At 47.2% G+C, this 23399-nt stretch overlaps 1 protein-coding gene across 1 annotated transcript in view; it reads left to right on the top strand.

Annotated features, from left to right (window-relative positions):
- Positions 1-23399, top strand: part of LOC106566780 (cadherin EGF LAG seven-pass G-type receptor 3) — a 51925-nt gene that overhangs the window by 19579 nt on the left and 8947 nt on the right. The window contains exons 7-24 of the mRNA XM_014135168.3: positions 316-473; positions 1367-1530; positions 5183-5308; positions 5434-5603; positions 5779-5964; positions 6606-6716; positions 6897-7065; positions 14471-14612; positions 16009-16129; positions 16957-17140; positions 17453-17554; positions 17850-17944; positions 18065-18274; positions 18394-18577; positions 20607-20756; positions 20877-21063; positions 21326-21493; positions 21748-22081. Of these exons, the coding sequence (XP_013990643.3) occupies positions 316-473; positions 1367-1530; positions 5183-5308; positions 5434-5603; positions 5779-5964; positions 6606-6716; positions 6897-7065; positions 14471-14612; positions 16009-16129; positions 16957-17140; positions 17453-17554; positions 17850-17944; positions 18065-18274; positions 18394-18577; positions 20607-20756; positions 20877-21063; positions 21326-21493; positions 21748-22081 (2961 nt within the window). The remainder of the gene's footprint in view (positions 1-315; positions 474-1366; positions 1531-5182; positions 5309-5433; positions 5604-5778; positions 5965-6605; positions 6717-6896; positions 7066-14470; positions 14613-16008; positions 16130-16956; positions 17141-17452; positions 17555-17849; positions 17945-18064; positions 18275-18393; positions 18578-20606; positions 20757-20876; positions 21064-21325; positions 21494-21747; positions 22082-23399) is intronic.

The raw sequence follows: 23399 nt of genomic DNA, 5'->3' as shown, positions 1-23399 counted from the left end.
CCTCTCTCTGATAGCCCACTGTGTGTGTACTGCATTTTACTCTCTGTCTTTGTAGCAGCACAAGCAGCAAGAGTACAGCAAGGTGTTTTGGTGTATTCTCTGTGTGTACTGTGTGTGTGTACTGTTTGTTTGTGTGCGTGTGTGTGTGCGTGTGTGTGTGTGTGTGTGTGTGTGTGTGTGTGTGTGTGTGTGTGTGTGTGTGTGTGTGTGTGTGTGTGTGTGTGTGTGTGTGTGTGTGTGTGTGTGTGTGTGTGTGTGTGTGTGTGTGTGTGTGTGTGTGTCTGTTAAACTTGACTGTCACTGTGTCTGCCCCAGCCCAAGCGCAGTGTGAGTGGGGAGGCCCAGGGTCCGTCTGATGAGAAGGTGGCGGTGGTCAGTGTGGACGACTGTGACACAGCAGTGTCGCTACGCTTCGGAACGCAGCTCGGCAACTACAGCTGTGCTGCTCAGGGCAAGCAGACCAGCTCCAAGAAGTAAGTCTCTCCATCTCACACACACACACACATAGAGACACACACACGTGCACGTCACGTGCAAGTCAGTGTCAGGGTTAAACCCTCAGCATTGCCACTTAAGCCTGGCAATGCTGTCTGGACTTGACAAGTCACTCACCGCTGCTGCTGTGCTCTGTAAGCGCTGAGGAAAGGTCAAAGGACAACATCTAATAGTGTTGTGCTCCTCTCTTCCATCCTCCTTCTCTCTCTATCCCTCTGCCTTCTCTCTTTATCCCTCTGCCTTCTCTCTCTATCCCTCTGCCTTCTCTCTTTATCCCTCTACCTTCTCTCTCTATCCCTCTGCCTTCTCTCTTTATCCCTCTGCCTTCTCTCTCTATCCCTCTGCCTTCTCTCTCTATCCCTCTGCCTTCTCTCTCTATCCCTCTGCCTTCTCTCTTTATCCCTCTGCCTTCTCTCTCTATCCCTCTGCCTTCTCTCTCTATCCCTCTACCTTCTCCCTCTATCCCTCTGCCTTCTCTCTCTATCCCTCTGCCTTCTCTCTCTATCCCTCTGCCTTCTCTCTCTATCCCTCTGCCTTCTCTCTCTATCCCTCTGCCTTCTCTCTCTATCCCTCTGCCTTCTCTCTCTATCCCTCTACCTTCTCTCTCTATCCCTCTGCCTTCTCTCTCTATCCCTCTGCCTTCTCTCTCTATCCCTCTGCCTTCTCTCTCTATCCCTCTGCCTTCTCTCTCTATCCCTCTACCTTCTCCCTCTATCCCTCTGCCTTCTCTCTTTATCCCTCTGCCTTCTCTCTCTATCCCTCTGCCTTCTCTCTCTATCCCTCTACCTTCTCCCTCTATCCCTCTGCCTTCTCTCTCTATCCCTCGCCCTTCTCTCTCTTTCCCTCTCTCCCTCTCTCTCCCCCTTCTCAGATCTCTGGATCTCACCGGTCCCTTGTTTTTGGGCGGAGTGCCCAACATGCCTGATCATTTCCCGTTTCACACCCGGGAGTTTATTGGCTGTATGAAAGACCTCCACATCGACAACAGACCTTTGGACCTGGCGGGATACATCGCTAACAATGGAACCCTACCTGGTCTGTATAGCATACTCACAGATACAAGTGGAAACTCAGATACTTTACAGGGGGTAGAAACCCAGTTGGAACTTCCACTCACTCACCACCAAATATGGTGATGAGAGGAAGTACAGTGGCCAGCAGATGAAGAAGATGGAGCGAGATGAAACTGGGCTGACGTTCTACTCATTTTCTCATCGATGAAAAATTCAATCTCAATACAGTTTTCTGTTCCCAAAAGTATAATATTTTGTGAACACAGTGCACTAAGTTTTGTAGACTTGACACAAAGCGTCTTTAGCATACCTGTCTGTGTTTGTGTTACATTTACATTTACATTTAAGTCATTTAGCAGACGCTCTTATCCAGAGCGACTTACAAAATGGTGCATTCACCTTATGATATCCAGTGGAACAACCACTTTACAATAGTGCATCTAAATCTTTTAAGGGGGGGGGGGGGGGGGTTAGAAGGATTACTTTATCCTATCCTAGGTATTCCTTAAAGAGGTGGGGTTTCAGGTGTCTCCGGAAGGTGGTGATTGACTCCGCTGTCCTGGCGTCGTGAGGGAGCTTGTTCCACCATTGGGGTGCCAGAGCAGCGAACAGTTTTGACTGGGCTGAGCGGGAACTGTGCTTCCTCAGAGGTAGGGGGGCCAGCAGGCCAGTGGTGGATGAACGCAGTGCCCTTGTTTGGGTGTAGGGCCTGATCAGAGCCTGAAGGTATGGAGGTGCCGTTCCCTTCACGGCTCCGTAGGCAATCACCATGGTCTTGTAGCGGATGCGAGCTTCAACTGGAAGCCAGTGGAGAGAGCGGAGGAGCGGGGTGACGTGAGAGAACTTGGGAAGGTTGAACACCAGACGGGCTGCGGCGTTCTGGATGAGTTGTAGGGGTTTAATGGCACAGGCAGGGAGCCCAGCCAACAGCGAGTTGTAGTAATCCAGACGGGAGATGACAAGTGCCTGGATTAGGACCTGCGCCGCTTCCTGTGTGAGGCAGGGTCGTACTCTGCGAATGTTGTAGAGCATGAACCTACAGGATCGGGTCACCGCCTTGATGTTAGTGGAGAACGACAGGGTGTTGTCCAGGATCACGCCAAGGTTCTTAGCACTCTGGGAGGAGGACACAAGGGAGTTGTCAACCGTGATGGCGAGATCATGGAACGGGCAGTCCTTCCCCGGGAGGAAGAGCAGCTCCGTCTTGCCGAGGTTCAGCTTGAGCTGGTGATCCGTCATCCACACTGATATGTCTGACAGACATGCAGAGATGCGATTCGCCGCCTGGTTATCAGAAGGGGGAAAGGAGAAGATTAATTGTGTGTCGTCTGCATAGCAATGATAGGAGAGACCATGTGAGGATATGACAGAGCCAAGTGACTTGGTGTATAGCGAGAATAGGAGAGGGCCTAGAACAGAGCCCTGGGGGACACCAGTGGTGAGAGCGCATGGTGCGGAGACAGATTCTCGCCACGCCACCTGGTAGGAGCGACCTGTCAGGTAGGACACAATCCAAGCGTGGGCCGCGCCGGAGATGCCCAACTCGGAGAGGGTGGAGAGGAGGATCTGATGGTTCACAGTATCAAAGGCAGCAGATAGGTCTAGAAGGATGAGAGCAGAGGAGAGAGAGTTAGCTTTAGCAGTGCGGAGAGCCTCCGTGACACAGAGAAGAGCAGTCTCAGTTGAATGCCCAGTCTTGAAACCTGACTGATTAGGATCAAGAAGGTCATTCTGAGAGAGATAGCAGGAGAGCTGGCCAAGGACGGCACGTTCAAGAGTTTTGGAGAGAAAAGAAAGAAGGGATACTGGTCTGTAGTTGTTGACATCGGAGGGATCGAGTGTAGGTTTTTTCAGAAGGGGTGCAACTCTCGCTCTCTTGAAGACGGAAGGGACGTAGCCAGCGGTCAAGGATGAGTTGATGAGCGAGGTGAGGAAGGGGAGAAGGTCTCCGGAAATGGTCTGGAGAAGAGAGGAGGGGATAGGGTCAAGTGGGCAGGTTGTTGGGCGGCCGGCCGTCACAAGACGCGAGATTTCATCTGGAGAGAGAGGGGAGAAAGAGGTCAAAGCACAGGGTAGGGCAGTGTGAGCAGGACCAGCGGTGTCGTTTGACTTAGCAAACGAGGATCGAATATCGTCAACCTTCTTTTCAAAATGGTTGACGAAGTCATCCGCAGAGAGGGAGGAGGGGGGGGAGGGGGAGGAGGATTCAGGAGGGAGGAGAAGGTAGCAAAGAGCTTCCTAGGGTTAGAGGCAGATGCTTGGAATTTAGAGTGGTAGAAAGTGGCTTTAGCAGCAGAGACAGAAGAGGAGAATGTAGAGAGGAGTGAGTGAAAGGATGCCAGGTCCGCAGGGAGGCGAGTTTTCCTCCATTTCCGCTCGGCTGCCCGGAGCCTTGTTCTGTGAGCTCGTAGTGAGTCGTCGAGCCACGGAGCAGGAGGGGAGGACCGAGCCGGCCTGGAGGATAGGGGACAGAGAAAATCAAAGGATGCAGAAAGGGAGGAGAGGAGGGTTGAGGAGGCAGAATCAGGAGATAGGTTGGAAAAGGTTTGAGCAGAGGGAAGAGATGATAGGATGGAAGAGGAGAGAGTAGCGGGAGAGAGAGAGCGAAGGTTGGGACGGCGCAATACCATCCGAGTAGGGGCAGAGTGAGAAGTGTTGGATGAGAGCAAGAGGGAAAAGGATACAAGGTAGTGGTCGGAGATTTGGAGGGGAGTTGCAATGAGATTAGTGGAAGAACAGCATCTAGTAAAGATGAGGTCAAGCGTATTGCCTGCCTTGTGAGTAGGGGGGGAAGGTGAGAGGGTGAGGTCAAAAGAGGAGAGGAGTGGAAAGAAGGAGACAGAGAGGAATGAGTCAAAGGTCGACGTGGGGAGGTTAAAGTCACCCAGAACTGTGAGAGGTGAGCCATCCTCAGGAAAGGAACTTATCAAGGCGTCAAGCTCATTGATGAACTCTCCAAGGGAACCTGGAGGGCGATAAATGATAAGGATGTTAAGCTTGAAAGAGCTGGTAACTGTGACAGCATGGAATTCAAATGAGGAGATAGACAGATGGGTCAGGGGAGAAAGAGAGAATGTCCACTTGGGAGAGATGAGGATTCCAGTGCCACCACCCCGCTGGCTCGATGCTCTAGGGGTATGCGAGAACACGTGGGCAGACGAAGAGAGAGCAGTAGGAGTAGCAGTGTTATCTGTGGTAATCCATGTTTCCGTCAGCGCCAGGAAGTCTAGGGACTGGAGGGTAGCATAGGCTGAGATGAACTCAGCCTTGTTGGCTGCAGACCGGCAGTTCCAGAGGCTGCCGGAGACCTGGAACTCCACGTGGGTCGTGCGCGCTGGGACCACCAGGTTAGAGTGGCAGCGGCCACGCGGTGTGAAGCGTTTGTATGGCCTGTGCAGAGAGGAGAGAACAGGGATAGACAGACACATAGTTGACAAGCTACAGAAGTGTTGTTTCTTGTATTATTGTCTCCTGTGTCTTTAGAGAACTGTTTCACTTTGATATCCTTTTTCTTCTGTCCTGATTTTCTCTTTCTTTTCTTCTGTTAACTAGATATTCTTTGTTGTTCTTCGTTAGCTAGCTAGCTTCTTCCAGTGTTGTCAATAGAAACCACTAACCGCTAAGTTGATTGAGTTTGTTAACACAGATGTAATGATTTTCCCTGGTTCTGATAGGATGTAGTGCCAAGCTGCCCTTCTGTAACTCCGACCCGTGTCAGAACGGAGGAACGTGTCGTGTCAGCTGGGAGACCTTCTCATGTGACTGCCCCCTAGGGTTTGGAGGGAAGGACTGCAGCCATGGTAAGATAAGCACTGACATACCTGTCCAGTAAACATAGGCTTTTCTCAGTCCTTTATAAACGGACGTATACACACACCTAATACTAACCTCACTGACCATACCTCTTCTCCCTGCCCCCCTACAGTGATGCCCCACCCACATCGTTTCCTGGGAAACAGTGCCCTCTGGTGGGACCTGAAGAATGACGTGACCATCTCCACACCTTGGTACCTGGGGCTGGTGTTCAGGACGCGGGCCAGGGAGGGCACCCTACTGCAGGCACAGGCCGGACAGTACACCAGCCTGATCTTCCAGGTCTGTACACACATACATCAACACTTACCTGTGCTACCTAACCTGCACTAGTTTATCTGTGTCTATATGTCCGTCTGTCTTTGGAAATGGGTCCATTTATGTTGGAGTAATAGCAACCTGCAGGGGGATTCCAAACCATATTTGTGTGGATTATTTACACGTGTCTCTGTTGCAGCTGGTGAGTGGTCAGCTGGTGTTCTCGGTGACCAAGGGGTCGACGCTGCCGGTGCGTCTGCGCCTGGACCAGGTGCAGGTGAGCGACGGGCGCTGGCATGACCTGCAGCTGGAGCTCCGAGACGTCCGTAGCGGGAGGGAGACGCGCTACGTGGCTACTGTCCGCCTCGACTTTGGCCTCTTCCAGGTGAGAGTCACAAATTGTCCCTACACACTGATTTAAAGTCAGATTCGCGTTTCTTCCCTTAATTGATTGGGCTATGATTGGGGAGGCGTAAACTGATCCTAGATCTGTACCTAAAGGCGACTTTTACCCGGAGAGACACATTAAGGTCGTGACCAGAATGACCAGTGACCCACTAAACCCTCATATGACTCAGCAGTGCAGACGTCTCAATGCAAATCCTAACCTCTCATTGGCCCTGTAATCCTGTAGGTTGTTAATCCCAATATCCAATCCTAAAGCCAGTGTAATGTCTGCCCACTGCTGGTGTTAAAACCTGGGTTTGTAAAGATTCACTCCAGCCATGTAGCACCACACACGGTCTTGCTCTTTCATGGTCTCTCCTGTATCCTTCTTGTTCACTTGCTTTCGTTGAAATATTTTTGTGTCTCTCACTCTTTCTCTCCCTAAACCTGTCTAACCCTTTATATCTATTCTGTTCTGTTCTTTCACATATTCACTCTTCCCCCCTCTCTTTCTCTAACTCCATCTATTTGAATGCACTGAAGTCATTCTGAATAACAGCGTCTGTTAACTGACTAAAATGATCCATTTTTAAGTGTAATCTATCTTGTCTCTCTCTATTTCTTCCCTCTCTCTCTCAGGGCACAGTGATAGTGGGGAATGAGATCCATGGGCTGAAAGTGAAACACCTCCATGTGGGCGGAGTCCTGGGCTTGGGGGAGGTGCAGAACGGGATACGGGGCTGCATCCAGGTAAGGCTCCGATCACAATGGCAACTGTTTCTTAACCGATGCCCATAATTCTTTCTGGGACTCTTATAGACTTTGTGTGTTAGCATGTATGCTATGTATGTTTGGTATATTGGTCTATGTATGGTATATTGGTCTATGTTCTTATGAGACTGTATTTGACACCTATTTCGTCTGTTTTAGGGGGTTCGTTTGGGGGTGCGACCAGATGCCACGCCCCTGCCCCGCCCCTCCAGGGCTGTCAAAGTGGAGACGGGCTGTAGCGTTGGCAACCCCTGTGTCTCTTCCCCCTGCCTGCCCCACAGCCGCTGTTGTGACGATTGGGAACGCCACACCTGTCTGTGCGAACCAGGTAAGATACTGCAAGAGAGAGAATATGTATTTGTGTTTTTGTGAGTCAGCAAATGCGTGTGTGTGTATATGTGCAGGCATTTAGCATTTGCAAAAAGACCTATGTTTATTTCTCTGTTGGCAAATTATACAAAACTATCAGGTGAGGTGATTGTATAGAGAAAGAAAGTTTGAGAGGTGTGATGGAGAAAGAGTGAAAAAAGAAGGAGAGAGGAAGCGGTGAGCGCTGCAGGGGGAGGAGATGAAATACAGAGGCTGGCATCCCTTTAGCACCATCTACAACAAACACCTCTCCCTATTAGCATAGTGTAGCAGTGCTTCATTACCACGGTGTTGGCTTTCATCAGCACAATGAGCATTACAGTACATATGGAGCTGGCCAATGAGCGTCAGGAGGAGACAAATCAAAGTTTCATAACGCCACTCGGAAGTGCTCTGAATAATTCCCTCTCATCTTTGGCTGTGAGTACGCCAGTGCTGAATTAGCTTAAGGGCTTTCTCACGCACGAGAGAGTTACAGCGCTGTTCACACACTATATACTATACAGGCACACATACTGTATGTACACATAGGGCACCGCACGACAGGGCACTGACATAAGGACATCTGCTGTCAGTGTGGGGCTGTGTTTGTTTGTGTTCGCCTGTTTGCTTTTTAGCATGCACAGGATAATTAGGTGCAATGAAAATGAAATAGGGTTAGTTCTGATAGATTGCAGTTGAATTGACCCAGAGCTCGCAGTCGGCGTTCCAATTCCTCCCAATAGTGATTGATGGGGTTGAGGTCAGGGCTCTGTGCAGGCCAGTCAAGTTCTTCCACACCGATATCAACAAACCATTTCTGTATGGACCTCACTTTATGCACGGGGGCATTGTCATGCTGAAACAGGAAAGGGCCTTCACCAAACTGTTGCCACAAAGTTGGAAGCAAAGAATTGTCTAGAATGTAATTGTATGCTGTAGCATTAACATTTCCCTCCACTGGAATTAAGGGGCCTAGCCCGAACCATGAAAAACAGCCCCAGACCATTATTCCTCCTTCACCAAACTTTACAGTTGGCATTCGGGCAGGTAGCGTTCTCCTGGCATCCGCCAAACCCAGATTCATCCGTCACTGCCAGATGGTGAAGTGTGATTCAACACTCCAGAGAACGCGTTTCCACTGCTCCAGAGTCCAATAGCGGCGACCTTTACACCACTCCAACCGACGCTTGGCATTGCTCATGGTGATCTTAGACTTGTGTGCGGCTGCTCAGACATGGAAACCCATTTCGTGACGAACAGTTCTTGTGCTGACATTGCTTCCAGAAACAGATTGGAACTCAGTAGTGAGTGTTAAACAGACCATTTTTAAAGGCTACGTGCTTCAGCACTCGGCGGTCCCGTTCTGTGAGCTTGTGTGGCCTACCACTTTGCGGCTGAGCCGTTGTTGCTCCAAGACGTTTCCACTTCACAATAACGGCACGTACAGTTAACCAGGGCAGCTCTAGCAGGGCAGAAATTTGACGAACTGACTTGTTGAAAAGGTTGCATCCTATAACGGTGCCATGTTGAAAGTCACTGAGCTCTTCAGTAAGGCCATTCTACTACCAATGTTTGTCTATTGAGATGTTATGATTGTGTGCTCGATTTTACACACCTGCCATTTAACAGGTGTGGCTGAAATAGCCGAATCCACTAATTTGAAGGGGTAGCCACATACTTTTGTATATGCAGTGTATGTTAATTTCCCCAACATGCAGCTTGCCACGGCAATGATGGTGTCATTGTGTGCATTTGTATGCAGTCAAGGCCAACATCTCTGTCTTTGTCAGTTTCCATGGTGAGGGCTATTATGTGTAGGAATAGTAGTGACATATCCTTATATTGTGAATGCAAGAACACATTTAATAGGTGCGGGATCCTTTGTGAGGGACTTTTGTAAGAGCTGTTCACAGAAAGAGGTTCACAGCACTCACCTGGTTCTATAGGGAGCTTATTCTAAACTCGGTCCACTAAAGAAAACGATGTGAGAAGAACTCAACAGGAAGCTTTGTTTTTTCTGATGAAAACGGTGTTTGTGAAAAGAGCTCTATTTTTATATGGATTTCTTTGATACATAAATATTGTATGTGTGTGGACAGTAGGGCTCTATGGTGTTTTGCTGTTTTGTATAGGTTTTTATAGTGACTGAGTGCTATGTTATAGGCACTTCGGTTTTTAATAAAAGGCCATTTCCAATTGAGCCAACATTTGCAGCATTTACCATGAATTGGATCTCTACAAACACATTGCCTTTAAAAGCCGCAATTCCTAGAACCTGCGATAGGATTGAATAGCGGCCGATGGATCTTGTGTGAACAGCTCTATGCTAAAAGCGTTTTTTGTGTGTAGTATGTATTAATGCACATACAGTTGAAGTTGGGAGTTTACATACACCTTAGCCAAATACATTTAAACTCAGTTTTTCACAATTGCTGACATTTAATCCTAGTAAAAATTCCCTCTCTTCGGTCAGTTAGGATCACCACTTTATTTTAAGAATGTGAAATGTCAGAATAATAGTAGAGAGAGTGATTTATTTCAGCTTTTATTTCTTTCATCACATTCCCAGTGGGTCAGAAGTTTACATACACTCAATTAGTATTTGGTAGCGTTGCCGAAACGTCAAACGTTTCAGGTAGCCTTCCACAAGCTTCCCACAATAAGTTGGGTGAATTTTGGCCCATTCTTCCTGACAGAGTTGGTGTAACTGAGTCAGGTTTGTAGGCCTCCTTGCTCGCACACGCTTTTTCAATTCTGCCGACAAATTTTCTATAGGATTGAGGTCACGGTTTTCTGATGGCCACTCCAATAGCTTGACTTTGTTATCCTTAAGCCATTTTGCCACAACCTTTCCACAACTGGAAGTATGCTTGGGGTCATTGTCCATTTGGAAAACCCATTTGCGACCAAGCTTTAACTTCCTGACTGATGTCTTGAGATGTTGCTTCAATATATCCACTTAGTTTTCCTTTCCTCATGATGCCATCTATTTTGTGAAGTGCACCAGTTCCACCTGCAGCAAAGCACCCCCACAACATGATGCTGCCACCCCCATGCTTCACGGTTGGGAAATTCCACTCCACACTGCCCTTTCCCACCTGGACATAAGGAACACCTATGTGAGAATGCTGTTCATTGACTACAGCCCAGCGTTCAACACCATAGTGCCCTCAAAGCTCATCACTAAACTAAGGATCCTAGGACTAAACACCTCCCTCTGCAACTGAATCCTGGACTGCCTGACGGGCCGCCACCAGGTGGTAAGGATAGGTAACAACACATCCGCCACGCTGATCTTCAACACGGGGGCCCGTCAGGGGTGCGTGCTCAGTCTCGTCCTGTACTCCCTGTTCACTCATGACTGCATGGGCAGGCATGACTCCAACACCATTATTAAGTTTGCCGACGACGATGAGACAGCCTATAGGGAGGAGGTCAGAGACCTGGCCGTGTGGTTCCAGGATAACAACCTCTCCCTCAATGTGATCAAGACAAAGGAGATGATTATGGACTACAGGAAAAGGAGGACCGAGCACACCCCATTCTCATCGATGGGGCTGTAGTGAAGCGGGTAGACAGCTTCAAGTTCCTTGGTGTCCACATCACCAACAAACTATCATGGTCCAAACACACCAAGACATTAGTGAAGAGGGCACGACAAAGGCTATTCCCCGTAAGAAGACTAAAAAGATTTGACATGCCTCCTCAGATCCTCAAAGTTCTACAGCTCCACCATCAAGAGCATCCTGACTGGTTCGGCCTCCGACCGCAAGGCACAAGGGTAGTGCGTATGGCCCAGTACATCACTGGGGCCAAGCTTCCTGCCATCCAGGAACTCTATACGAGGAAGGCCCTACAAATTGTCAAAGACTCCAGCCACCCTAGTCATAGACTGTTTTCTCTGCTACCACACGGCAAGCGGTACCGGAGCGCCAAGTCTAGGTCCAAGAGGCTTCTTAACAGCTTCTACCCCCAAGCCATAAGACTCCTGAACAGCTAATCAAGTGGCTACCCAGACTGTTTGTCCCCCCCTTTCTTTTAGGTTGCTGCTACTCTCTGTTTATTATCTATGAATAGACATTTTAACTCTAACTACGTGTACATATTACCTCAATTACCTCAACTAACCTGTGCCCCCACACATTGACTCTGTAACGGTACCCCCTGTAGATAGCCTCGCTACTGTTATTTTACTGCTGCTCTTTAATTATGTTATTTTTTACTTATTTTTCTTAAAACTGCATTGTTGGTGAAGGGCTTGTAAGTAAGCATTTCTCTGTAAGGTCTACACTTGTTGTATTCAGCCCATGTGACAAATAACATGTGATTTTATCTTAGTGTAAGAAGGCAGTTGATACAACAAATGATGCAGTATTTCCATTTCTCCTGGATTGCCATTTCTCATTTAGTTAGCCCCAATTCACCCCAGAAATGTGAGTCCGTTTTATAATCAGTTTACAGAGAAAATACATAGATGTATGTGTGCCTAAGAGATCCATAAGTGTTTTCCAAAATGTCCCAAGTATGTTTATATACAAATCATATGCAATAGACATTTTACACCAGTGCAGCAAGCTAGTGGACTCTATATCAAGTAGTGTTGAAATCAATTTGATCTGTGGTGATACGATGATACCTAGTGGTGATATGGTTGATTTCTCCCTAACAATCATTTTTTATCTCCCCCTGGCTGTTCTGTTTGTTGTGATCTGGTAGGTCACTAAACACTTTCTCCACGTCTTTCCTGTTCAAGAACTACGAGCCAAATGTCAGAGAAGTTGTTGACTAAATAGGCAACGTAGTGAGATATATTTTGTCGTATGCACTTTTTTATGCAATAGCAAGATACTGGCGATGACGCATCTAGCTAGACACTTTACAGTTTACAACATGCTCACTCATAGCTATGTGAATTTATGTGTATTGACTATGATTAACTACAGCTAATAAAATATCCTTGCAATGCATGAGAGCTGCATCTGTGTATGTGACGGCGCTTTTGCGTCCCATAGAACAGTCCGTCCTGGTTGTAATATTGACAGCACCAGAGGCGGTCTCTACTTTCTTTGACAACACTGGTCCTGCCATGCATGCAAAGCTAGCTAGCATCCTCTTTGATAACAAGTATACCTTGCTAGCTAACTTAGCTAGCTCATCAAACAGTTTTTTCTGCACGATGGCACTTATTAGATGGTTGAATATCATATGAACTTCACTGTCCCCACTGGTCATCTAGCTAGCCATGTAGCCAGCAGGGTTGCATCGGTTTCCATTGGACTAGACTAGAGCTTGCTAGCTAGGTAGCTAATTCTGGCTAGCTAGCAAGCTAACACCAGTGTAAAACATTTATAAAAAATATATTAACGCAACCATTTCATTTTTTTACATTTCATATAAGGAAATCATTCAATTGAAATACATTCATTAGGCCTTAATCTATCGATTTGACATGACTGGAAATACAGATATGCATCTGTTAGTCACAGATGCTGTACTTTAAAAAAAAAGGGTAGGGGCGTGGATAAGAAAACCAGTCAGTATGTGTCCACCATTTGCCTCATGCAGCGTGACACATCTCCTTCGAATATAATTGATCAGGCTGTTGACTGTGGAATGTTGTCCCACTCCTCTTCAATGGCTGTGTGAAGTTGCTGGATATTGGCGGGAACTGGAACACGCTGTTGTACAAGTCGATCCAGAGCATCCCAAACATGCTCAAAGGGTAACATGTCTGGTGAGTGTACAGGCCATGGAAGAACTGGGACATTTTCAGCTTCCAGGAATTGTGTACAGATCGTTGCGACATGGGGCCTTACATTATCATGCTGAAATATGAAGTGATGGCGGCGGATGAATGGCACGACATTGGGCCTCAGGACCTCGTCACGGTATCTCTGTGCATTCAAATTGCAATCGATACAATTCAGTTGTGTTCGTTGTCTGTAGCTTATGCCTGCCCATACCATAACCCCACCTCCACCATGGAGCACTCTGTTCACAACGTTGATATCAGCAAACCGCTTGCCCACACGACGCCATACACACTGTTTGACATCTGCCTGTTACAGTTGAGACCAGGATTAATCCGTGAAGAGCACACTTCTCCGGTGTGCCAGTGGCTATCGAAGGTGAGCATTTGCCCACTGAAGTCGGCTACGATTCCGAAATGCAGTCAGGTCAAGACTCTGGTGATGACGACAAGCACATCCCTGAGATGGTTTCTGACAGTTTGTGCATAAATTCTTTGGATGTGCAAACCCACAGTTTCATCAGGGTGACTGGTCTCAGACAATCCTGCAGGTGAAGAAACCAGATGTGGAGGTCCTGGGCTGGTGTGCTTACACGTGGTTTGCGGTTGTGAGGCCAGTTGGACTTACTGCCAAATTCTTATGGTAGAGAAATGAACATTCAATTCTCTGGCAACAGCTCTGGTGGACATTCCTGCAGTCAGCATGTCCATTGCACGCTCCCTCAAAACATGAGACTTCTGTAGCATTGTGTTGTGTGACAAAAATGCACATTTTAGAGTGGCATTTTATTGTCCCCAGCACAAGGTGATCATGCTGTTTAATCAGCTTCTTGGTATGCCACACCTGTCAGGTGGATGGATTATCTTGGCAAAGGAGAAATGCTCACTAACAGGGATGCAAACAAATTTGTGCACAACATTTGAGAGAAATAAGCTTTTTATGAGTATGGAACATTTCTGGGATCTTTTATTTCAGCTCATGAAACATGCATTTATATTTTTTTAGTAGAGAACAGAAGGGTTAGTTATAAAAACATTTTATAGCGTCGCTAGCATGCTAATGTTGATACACCATAGTCGTGGGTCCATAATATCAAGCAAATGGTACTGAACTTATGTTTTGACATTGTAGTGGCTATTGCTGTTTTTGTAGTTTTTTTTGCTTAGTGACATTGCGAATATCATCTTTTTGCCTTTTAACTCTTATTTAACTAGCTATGTATCTAAGTCCTAAATTCTGTCGAGATACTGTGAGAATTTGCTCACTCACAGATATGAAGCCTCAGAAATAAAAGATCCAGTCACGGATTAGGAGCCACTCCCTTTTTATATTCAATTGTGCACGTGTTGTAGGTTCCCATGGTAATGCCTGTGTACACGTGTTGTAGGTTCCCATGGTAATGCCTGTGTACACGTGTTGTAGGTTCCCATGGTAAGGCCTGTGTACATGTGTTGTAGGTTCCCATGGTAATGCCTGTGTACATGTGTTGTAGGTTCCCATGGTAATGCCTGTGTACATGTGTTGTAGGTTCCCATGGTAATGCCTGTGTACATGTGTTGTAGGTTCCCATGGTAATGACTGTGTACATGTGTTGTAGGTTCCCATGGTAATGACTGTGTGTGTGTTTTGTAGGTTTCTATGGTAAGGGCTGCATAGAAGCGTGCCAGCTGAACCCTTGTGAGAATGATGCCAAGTGCCACAGAAAGCCCAGCTCATCACACGGATACATCTGTGACTGTGGAGACAACCACTATGGCCAGTACTGTCAGCACAGGTCAGTCTATCAACTTTACATCAACTGTAGATCAACCATAGATCAACCACTATGGCCAGTACTGTCAGCACAGGTCAGTCTATCAACTATACATCAACTGTAGATCAACCATAGATCAACCACTATGGCCAGTACTGTCAGCACAGGTCAGTCTATCAACTTTACATCAACTGTAGATCAACCATAGATCAACCACTATGGGCAGTACTGTCAGCACAGGTCAGTCTATCAACTTTACATCAACTGTAGATCAACCATAGATCAACTACTATGGCCAGTACTGTCAGCACAGGTCAGTCTATCAACTTTACATCAACTGTAGATCAACCATAGATCAACCACTATGGGCAGTACTGTCAGCACAGGTCAGTGTGTCAACTATACATCAACTGTAGATCAACCATAGATCAACCACTATGGCCAGCACTGTCAGCACAGGTCAGTCTATCAACTTTACATCAACTGTAGATCAACCATAGATCAACCACTATGGCCAGTACTGTCAGCACAGGTCAGTCTATCAACTTTACATCAACTGTAGATCAACCATAGATCAACCACTATGGCCAGTACTGTCAGCACAGGTCAGTCTATCAACTTTACATCAACTGTAGATCAACCATAGATCAACCACTATGGGCAGTACTGTCAGCACAGGTCAGTGTGTCAACTATACATCAACTGTAGATCAACCATAGATCAACCACTATGGGCAGTACTGTCAGCACAGGTCAGTGTGTCAACTATACATCAACTGTAGATCAACTTTAAATACATTAACATTATTAACATACTGTCCATCTGTGACTATGGAGACAGGTCAGTAAACACTATAACTATAGATCAACTTTGGATGACTGAACCCCAGCTAAATGACTGAGTCCCAAATGTCTGTGTGTGTTTCTAATGTTAGTAACAGTACACCATAGCAGTGCCTGAGACTGGGGTGAGACAGCAGTGTTACAGTGCTCTGCTCTGTCTATCTGTCAAAGTGGATTTTGTTGTCCTTGTTTCTCAGCAGATATGCCCTAATCCCCAGGAGAGGATAAGAGGAGACTTAAGTTTCTCTGTGATGATAAAACACAGTGTATATGTGAACCAGGTGTCACCCCACCCCAATGTGAAATCCCTCCTAGTTTTAGGTCTCACAGATTTGTCACTTCCTAATTTCCCTTTGATCTAGGCACTGTGGCCTATATAGCAGACAGAGACTGAAATTGGGAGAACTACCACTTTTAACGTGTGTGTGTGTGTGTGTGTGTGTGTGTGTGTGTGTGTGTGTGTGTGTGTGTGTGTGTGTGTGTGTGTGTGTGTGTGTGTGTGTGTGTGTGTGTGTGTGTGTGTGTGTGTGTGTGTGTGTGTGTGTGTGTGTGTGTGTGTGTGCGTGCCTGTGTAGGATTGACCACCAGTGTCCACGAGGTTGGTGGGGCTCTCCAACATGTGGGCCCTGCCACTGTAACACCAGTAAAGGATTCGACCCCGACTGCAACAAGACCAGTGGCCACTGCCATTGCAAGGTGACCTGCCCGCCACGACACACACAAGCGCTCGCACAATCACGCGTATCAGCAGTAAATACTCTTACCGTTAATCAACTCATATCACAATCCCAGGCACTGATCCATGCTCTTACATACCTCAGCAGACATATAATCATTGTATACCACCCTTAGCTACTATCTTCTAATCCCTGTTTGTGACCCTAATCCTTGATACTGATCCTAACCTGACACTGCTATCAAACAGGCGTTACCTTATGAGGCATTATCAGCAGCTTCACCTTGAAATCTGAGCATCCCCATTACCCTTAACACTCTTAATGCCAACGGACCCCCCTTATCCCTCCTACCACCCTCCAAACTGTGACCCCATCTTAAATCCTGTTTCAAGGACAGTACAGAAGCTCCGTTTTCTCACAGTATAGCATTATATTGAGTATTGTAATTTAAATGTTGAATTGTTCTAAGATGAGATTTAACATACTGGTGTTTCTAAACGGCCACCTGACAATATTTTTTTGTGTTTGTCTGTCCATGTCTCCTTACGTATCTCTTTTTCTCTCTAAATCCTTCTCTTTTCCCCTTTTCATGTTGGTGTGCGCATTTGTGTATCGTCTGTGTGCGTCTATGTACATGGATATGCCTGTATATGTGAATGTTTGCGTGTATATGTATGTGACTTTGCTATGTCTGTTCTTTGTGTATTTGGATGAGGTTGTCTTTGGTCTGAATGTTATGTCTACATGTGTTTGGGTGTATATCTGTTTCCTGTTTGTCTATATCTCTGTATATGTGTGTCTGTCTCTCTGTGTACCTATCTCTGTGTATATATCCGTGTGTGTCAGGAGTTCCACTACCGCCTGCGGGGAAGTGACTCCTGCCTGCCGTGTGACTGCTACCCTGTGGGCTCCTTCTCACGGTCATGTGACCCAGAGAGTGGCCAGTGCCAGTGTCGGGCTGGTGTGATTGGTCGACAGTGCAACATGTGCGACAACCCCTTTGCTGAAGTCACACAGAAGGGCTGCGAAGGTGAGACCGAGGGATTCCTCTCCTCCTACCTGTGATCTTCTCTTTCTCTCTTCCTCGCATGTCTTCTCTCCCCTCCCTTCTCTTTCGCTCTTCCTCCCACGTCTTCTCTCTCATCTTCTCTGTGCCTCTCGTTTCTCTGATTCCCTTATTTTCCCTGCTGTAAGACTCTTTCTCTCTCAAAGACATCTCTCTCTTGTCAAACCTCTCTCCTCTCAAACTAGTATGAGATTGTCATTGCCTTCATACACAGTTTTTACTGTAATATTGAGCATACTAACAGTCTTTTTGCCTGTTTCTCTCTCTGTCTGTTAGTCATCTATGACGGCTGTCCTAAGACCATCACCCTGGGTATCTGGTGGCCCAGAACCAAGTTCAACCTGCCAGCTGCCGTGCCCTGTCCTAAAGGATCCGTGGGTCAGTCCCTCAACACTCTACACTTTCTCTGTAGTTATATGAACTGTTACTCAGTAAAATCTTTGAAATTGTTGCATTTATATTTTTGTTCAGTATACTGTATATTTCCTGAATCTTCCAAAGAAGGAAAGATAACATCTCCCATTAGAAGACTCATGATCTATACTGACTATAGGCAGATAAACGCCCCATTCCTTTGAAACCTACTATCTATGTTTGAATGTATCCCCTGTGCTGCTTTTTAGTGTTGTGGATGTGTTATACAGGTATTAGTGTCTGTGTCTGTTCTCTCCAGGTGCTGCTATCAGACACTGTGATGTGGAGAGGGGCTGGCTGGAGCCGGATCTCTACAACTGTACCTCTCCTCCCTTTGTGGAGCTCAATGCAGCAGTAAGAATACTCCACTACCCCATTGCTCATACTGGTTGGAACTGTACAATACGGAATGGTGTCTAAAATAGTGTGTGTGTGTGTGTGTGTGTGTGTGTGTGTGTGTGTGTGTGTGCATAGCTGGAGTCGGTTGAGCGGAACGAGACAGAGCTCAGCACCATCATGGAGAAGAAACTGGCCCACCAGCTCCGTGATGTCACCGAGGCCACGCCCCGTCTCTATGGCAATGACCTCCAGATTGCCGAGCGGCTACTGTCCCGCCTGTTGACCTTCGAGAGTCTGCAGACGGGCTTCGGCCTGACCGCCACCCAGGACGCAAACTTCAACGAGGTGAGGGTTGCCTGGCAACACGCTCATAAAACCTTTTAGTGGAGTTTGGAAAATGCAGTCACTGTTTTATTAGATTGTGTGTGTAGGAACTGAATCTCCCTCTCCCTCTCCGTCTCCAGAATGTTCTGCAGGGCTGCAGTGCGGTGTTGGGTCCAGGCAGTGCAAGTTTATGGCGGGCCCAGATCCAGGCCCAGGGAGGGGCAGGAGGGCTGGCTGATCTGCTGGAGCAGTATGCCCAGACCCTGGCCCAGAACATGAAGCTCACCTACCTGAACCCCGTGGCTCTGGTTGCCCCCAACATCGGTGAGTCCCCCCCAGGACAGAACCATCTGCTCTCTTACCCTTTACAGTGAGGGAAAAAAGTATTTGATCCCCTGCTGATTTTGTACGTTTGCCCACTGACAAAGAAATGATCAATCTATAATTTTAATGGTAGGTGTATTTGAACAGTGAGAGACAGAATAACAACAAAAAAATCCAGAAAAACACGTCAAAAATGTTATAAATTGATTTGCATTTTAATGAGGGAAATAAGTATTTGACCCCCTCTCAATCAGAAAGATTTCTGGCTCCCAGGTGTCTTTTATACAGGTAACGAGCTGAGATTAGGAGCACACTCTTAAAGGGAGTGCTCCTAACCGCAGCTTGTTACCTGTAAAAAAGACACCTGTCCACAGAAGCAATCAATCAATCAGATTCCAAACTCTCCACCATGGCCAAGACCAAAGAGCTCTCCAAGGATGTCAGGGACAAGATTGTAGACCTACACAAGGCTGGAATGGGCTACAAGACCATCGCCAAGCAGCTTGGTGAGAAGGTGACAACAGTTGGTGCGATTATTCGTAAATGGAAGAAACACAAAAGAACTGTCAATCTCCCTCGGCCTGGGGCTCCATGCAAGATCTCACCTCGTGGGGTTGCAATGACCATGAGAACGGTGAGGAATCAGCCCAGAACTACACGGGAGGATCTTGTCAATGATCTCAAAGCAGCTGGGACCATAGTCACCAAGAAAACAATTGGTAACACACTACGCCGTGAAGGACTGAAATCCTGCAGCGCCCGCAAGGTCCCCCTGCTCAAGAAAGCACATATACATGCCCGTCTGAAGTTTGCCAATGAACATCTGAATGATTCAGAGGACAACTGGGTGAAAGTGTTGTGGTCAGATGAGACCAAAATGGAGCTCTTTGGCATCAACTCAACTCGCCGTGTTTGGAGGAGGAGGAATGCTGCCTATTACCCCAAGAACACCATCCCCACTGTCAAACATGGAGGTGGAACAATTATGCTTTGGGGGTGTTTTTCTGCTAAGGGGACAGGACAACTTCACCGCATCAAAGGGACGATGGACGGGGCCATGTACCGTCAAATCTTGGGTGAGAACATCCTTCCCTCAGCCAGGGCATTGAAAATGGGTCGTGGATGGGTATTCCAGCATGACAATGACACAAAACACACGGCCAAGGCAACAAAGGAGTGGCTCAAGAAGAAGCACATTAAGGTCCTGGAGTGGCCTAGCCAGTCTCCAAACCTTAATCCCATAGAAAATCTGTGGAGGGAGTTGAAGGTTCGAGTTGCCAAACGTCAGCCTCGAAACCTTAATGACTTGGAGAAGATCTGCAAAGAGGAGTGGGACAAAATCCCTCCTGAGATGTGTGCAAACCTGGTGGCCAACTACAAGAAACGTCTGACCTCTGTGATTGCCAACAAGGGTTTTGCCACCAAGTACTAAGTCATGTTTTGCAGAGGGGTCAAATACTTATTTCCCTCATTAAAATGCAAATCAATTTATAATATTTTTAACATGCGTTTTTCTGGATTTTTTTGTTGTTATTCTGTATCTCAATGGTAGGTTCAAATAAACCTACCATTAAAATTATAGACTGATAATTTCTTTGTCAGTGGGCAAACGTACAAAATCAGCAGGGGATCAAATACTTTTCCCCCCCACTGTATGTGGTGGGATCAGTTCATTGTGTCAAGTGAGGTCTACCTTTCTGTATTGAATGGTTGTTCCTGCTTTATTTGGTCAAGTAGTCAATCCATGCAAGTGTGTAGCCCTAGTCCTTTTCCTGTGTAAAAACGAAGGAGAGAACCCTGTGCACAGCAGTGCATGTAGAGATCCAGGGGTTGGTTTTGGCAGGAACAACTAAATATCAAAAACAAGTGTAGAAACCACACAGTGATGACAGATGACCGACCTTGACTTTAATACTTGTTTTATTGCTGAGTAGTGAGTAAACCAACAACATTGTTCATCAGGTTATTTGTGTTATGTTGTGTGGTGTAACCTGGAGTCATGGACTGTGTGTGTATGCTCGTGTTTCAGTGATGAACCTGGACCGTGTTGAGAACCACACTCACGTGCGCAGACGTTTCCCTCGCTACCACAGCCCTCTGTTCCGCGGCCAGGCTCTCTGGGACCCCCACACACATGTGGTGTTGCCCCCTGCTGCCCTGGTGCCACAACGACACCAACGTAAGGAGAACACACACATACACGACAGCCACTGAAACACACAAACACGCATACTGTACACACAAGCACATACACATACCTACCTTATGTCACTCCTCTTATGCCTTGTGCATTTTCCAGTTTCAGCTTCACAGAACACAGCTCCTGCCCCTGTCAGTATGTTGGCCAATCAGACGGGAGACTATGCTGCAGCCAGGCATTCTGTTTCGCTACTCGAGCCGCCTGTCACCATTGTCATCATGTTGATCTATCGTAGCCTTGGAGCAGCACTCCCCCCCAAGTACCACACTGACCGCCGAGGAGTCAGGTGTGTGTGTACTGTATACGCCTGTCCTCCAGTGTCTGTCTCTCTCATGACATCTGGTTTACCAGGAGTCTGTATTTATGACTGTTTATTTATGTTTTCATTGGACTTTTCGAAGCACAACATTGGAATTGTGCCAACAGTATTGTGTGTTTGGTGGACCATAAAACAGTGTTAGGGCTATTACGTCTGTCCTACTAAAACAAATTCTCTCTCTCTCTCTCTCTTTCTCTCTCTCTCCTCTGTCACTCCTCCTCTCCTTTAGACTCCCCAGACATCCAGTGATGAACTCTCCAGTGGTCAGTGTGTCCATCTACAACAACCAGACGTTTGTCGGGGGTCCGCTGGACTCGCCCCTGCTGCTGGAGTTCCGCCTGCTGGAAACTACCAACCGCAGCAAGCCCCTGTGTGTCCAGTGGAACCACAGCAGCCCGTGAGTAGAGCTTTACATGACTTGAGGGGGCTTGTGCTCTATGGGAAATAAATACTGTCAACTGGGAGTTGTAGTGGGTTTGATGCCGTTATCTTTCTCTCTCTTAATAACCCATCTCTTTTCTTTATCCTGACTTTCTCCCACCCACCTTTTCTCTACCCCTATCCACCCCTTCTCTCTTTCTCTCTCTCTCTCTCACTCTCACTCTGACGCTCACTCTCTGTCTCTCTCACCCCACCCCCCTCTCTCTACAGGTTGGAGGTGGGAGGTTGCTGGACAGTGAGGGACTGCATCGTAGTATACAGGAACACGTCCCACGTGCGTTGCCAGTGTCAGAGGCTGGGCACCTTTGGTGTCCTGATGGACAGCTCCCAGAGAGAACAGTTGGAGGGGGATCTGGAGTCCCTGGCCCTGGTCACCTACTTCTCCCTGTCTGTGTCCATGCTGGCCCTGCTGCTCACCGTCCTGGTGCTGTCCTGCCTCCGGGGCCTCAAGTCCAACACCCGCTCCATCCATTCCAACATGGCTGCCGCCATGCTGCTCTCTGAGCTCGTCTTCCTGCTCGGCATCAACCAGACCGAGCAGCAGGTATGTGTGGATGGGTAGGTTAGGTGTGTGTTGTGTGTGTGGGGGGGGGTCTGAGAGAGACAGAGAGAGATCAGTGTGCATGGGGCTATGTGTGTTTATGTGCATGGGTGTGTGTGTGTGTGGGGGGGGGGGGGGGGGGGGTCTGAGAGAGACAGAGAGAGATCAGTGTGCATGGGGCTATGTGTGTTTATGTGCATGGGTGTGTGTGTGGGGGGTCTGAGAGAGACAGAGAGAGATCAGTGTGCATGGGGCTATGTGTGTTTATGTGCATGGGTGTGTGTGTGGGGGGGTCTGAGAGAGACAGAGAGAGATCAGTGTGCATGGGGCTATGTGTGTTTATGTGCATGGGTGTGTGTGTGGGGGGGTCTGAGAGAGACAGAGAGAGATCAGTGTGCATGGGGCTATGTGTGTTTATGTGCATGGGTGTGTGTGTGGGGGGGTCTGAGAGAGACAGAGAGAGATCAGTGTGCATGGGGCTATGTGTGTTTATGTGCATGGGTGTGTGTGGGGGGGGGGGGGTCTGAGAGAGACAGAGAGAGATCAGTGTGCATGGGGCTATGTGTGTTTATGTGCATGGGTGTGTGTGCACCCAACCAAGATGGCACAGTATGCATGGGTACGTTCAACAACTGTGTATCGTATGTACAGTAACAGTATGTTATATCATTGTCTTCAATGACCTTTAATATCCCATTTACTATTTTTAACTAGCTAATCTACACAATCTGGATCATTTCCAGTCAAACTGACTGAAAGGTTTTTCTGTTTGAGTGGGTGGACAAAATGACCATCTGGCTGAACATGTGCCAAGGCTGAACATCTCTCTGCCTTTGTGTTCATTGGTGTTTTGCACTGTGATGCTTACAGTATGACACCAGATTTCGTACATTCTCTCTCCCAGTAAATGTTTTCTAACTGGTCTGAAAGCCAAAGGCCTTAACTTTTTAGGGTATAGGGGGCAGTATTTTCGATTTCGGATGAAAAGCATGCCCAGAGTAAACTGCCTAATACTCAGGCCCAGAGTCCAATATTTGCATATTATTAGTAGATTTGGATAGAAAACACTCTGAAGTTTCTAAAACTGTTTGAATGATGTCTGTGAGTATAACAGAACTCATATGGCAGGCAAAAACCTGAGAAAAATCCGACCAGGAAGTGTGGAAATCTGAGAATTGTAGTTCTTCTTTTGAATCCCTATCGAAACGACAGTGTCTGTGGGGTCACGTTGCACTTCCTAAGGCTTCCATTGGCTGTCAACAGCCTTCAGAAAGTTTTTTCATCATTCTCCTGTTACTGGGCAGAGAATAGTAACTCAGTC

This window comes from Salmo salar, chromosome 13 (assembly GCF_965601325.2).
Source record: "Salmo salar chromosome 13, fSalSal1, whole genome shotgun sequence".
In the NCBI taxonomy this organism is placed as follows: Eukaryota; Metazoa; Chordata; class Actinopteri; order Salmoniformes; family Salmonidae; genus Salmo; species Salmo salar.
Note: the sequence above shows the minus strand (reverse complement) of the source record. Positions and strands in the feature narration are given on the sequence as shown.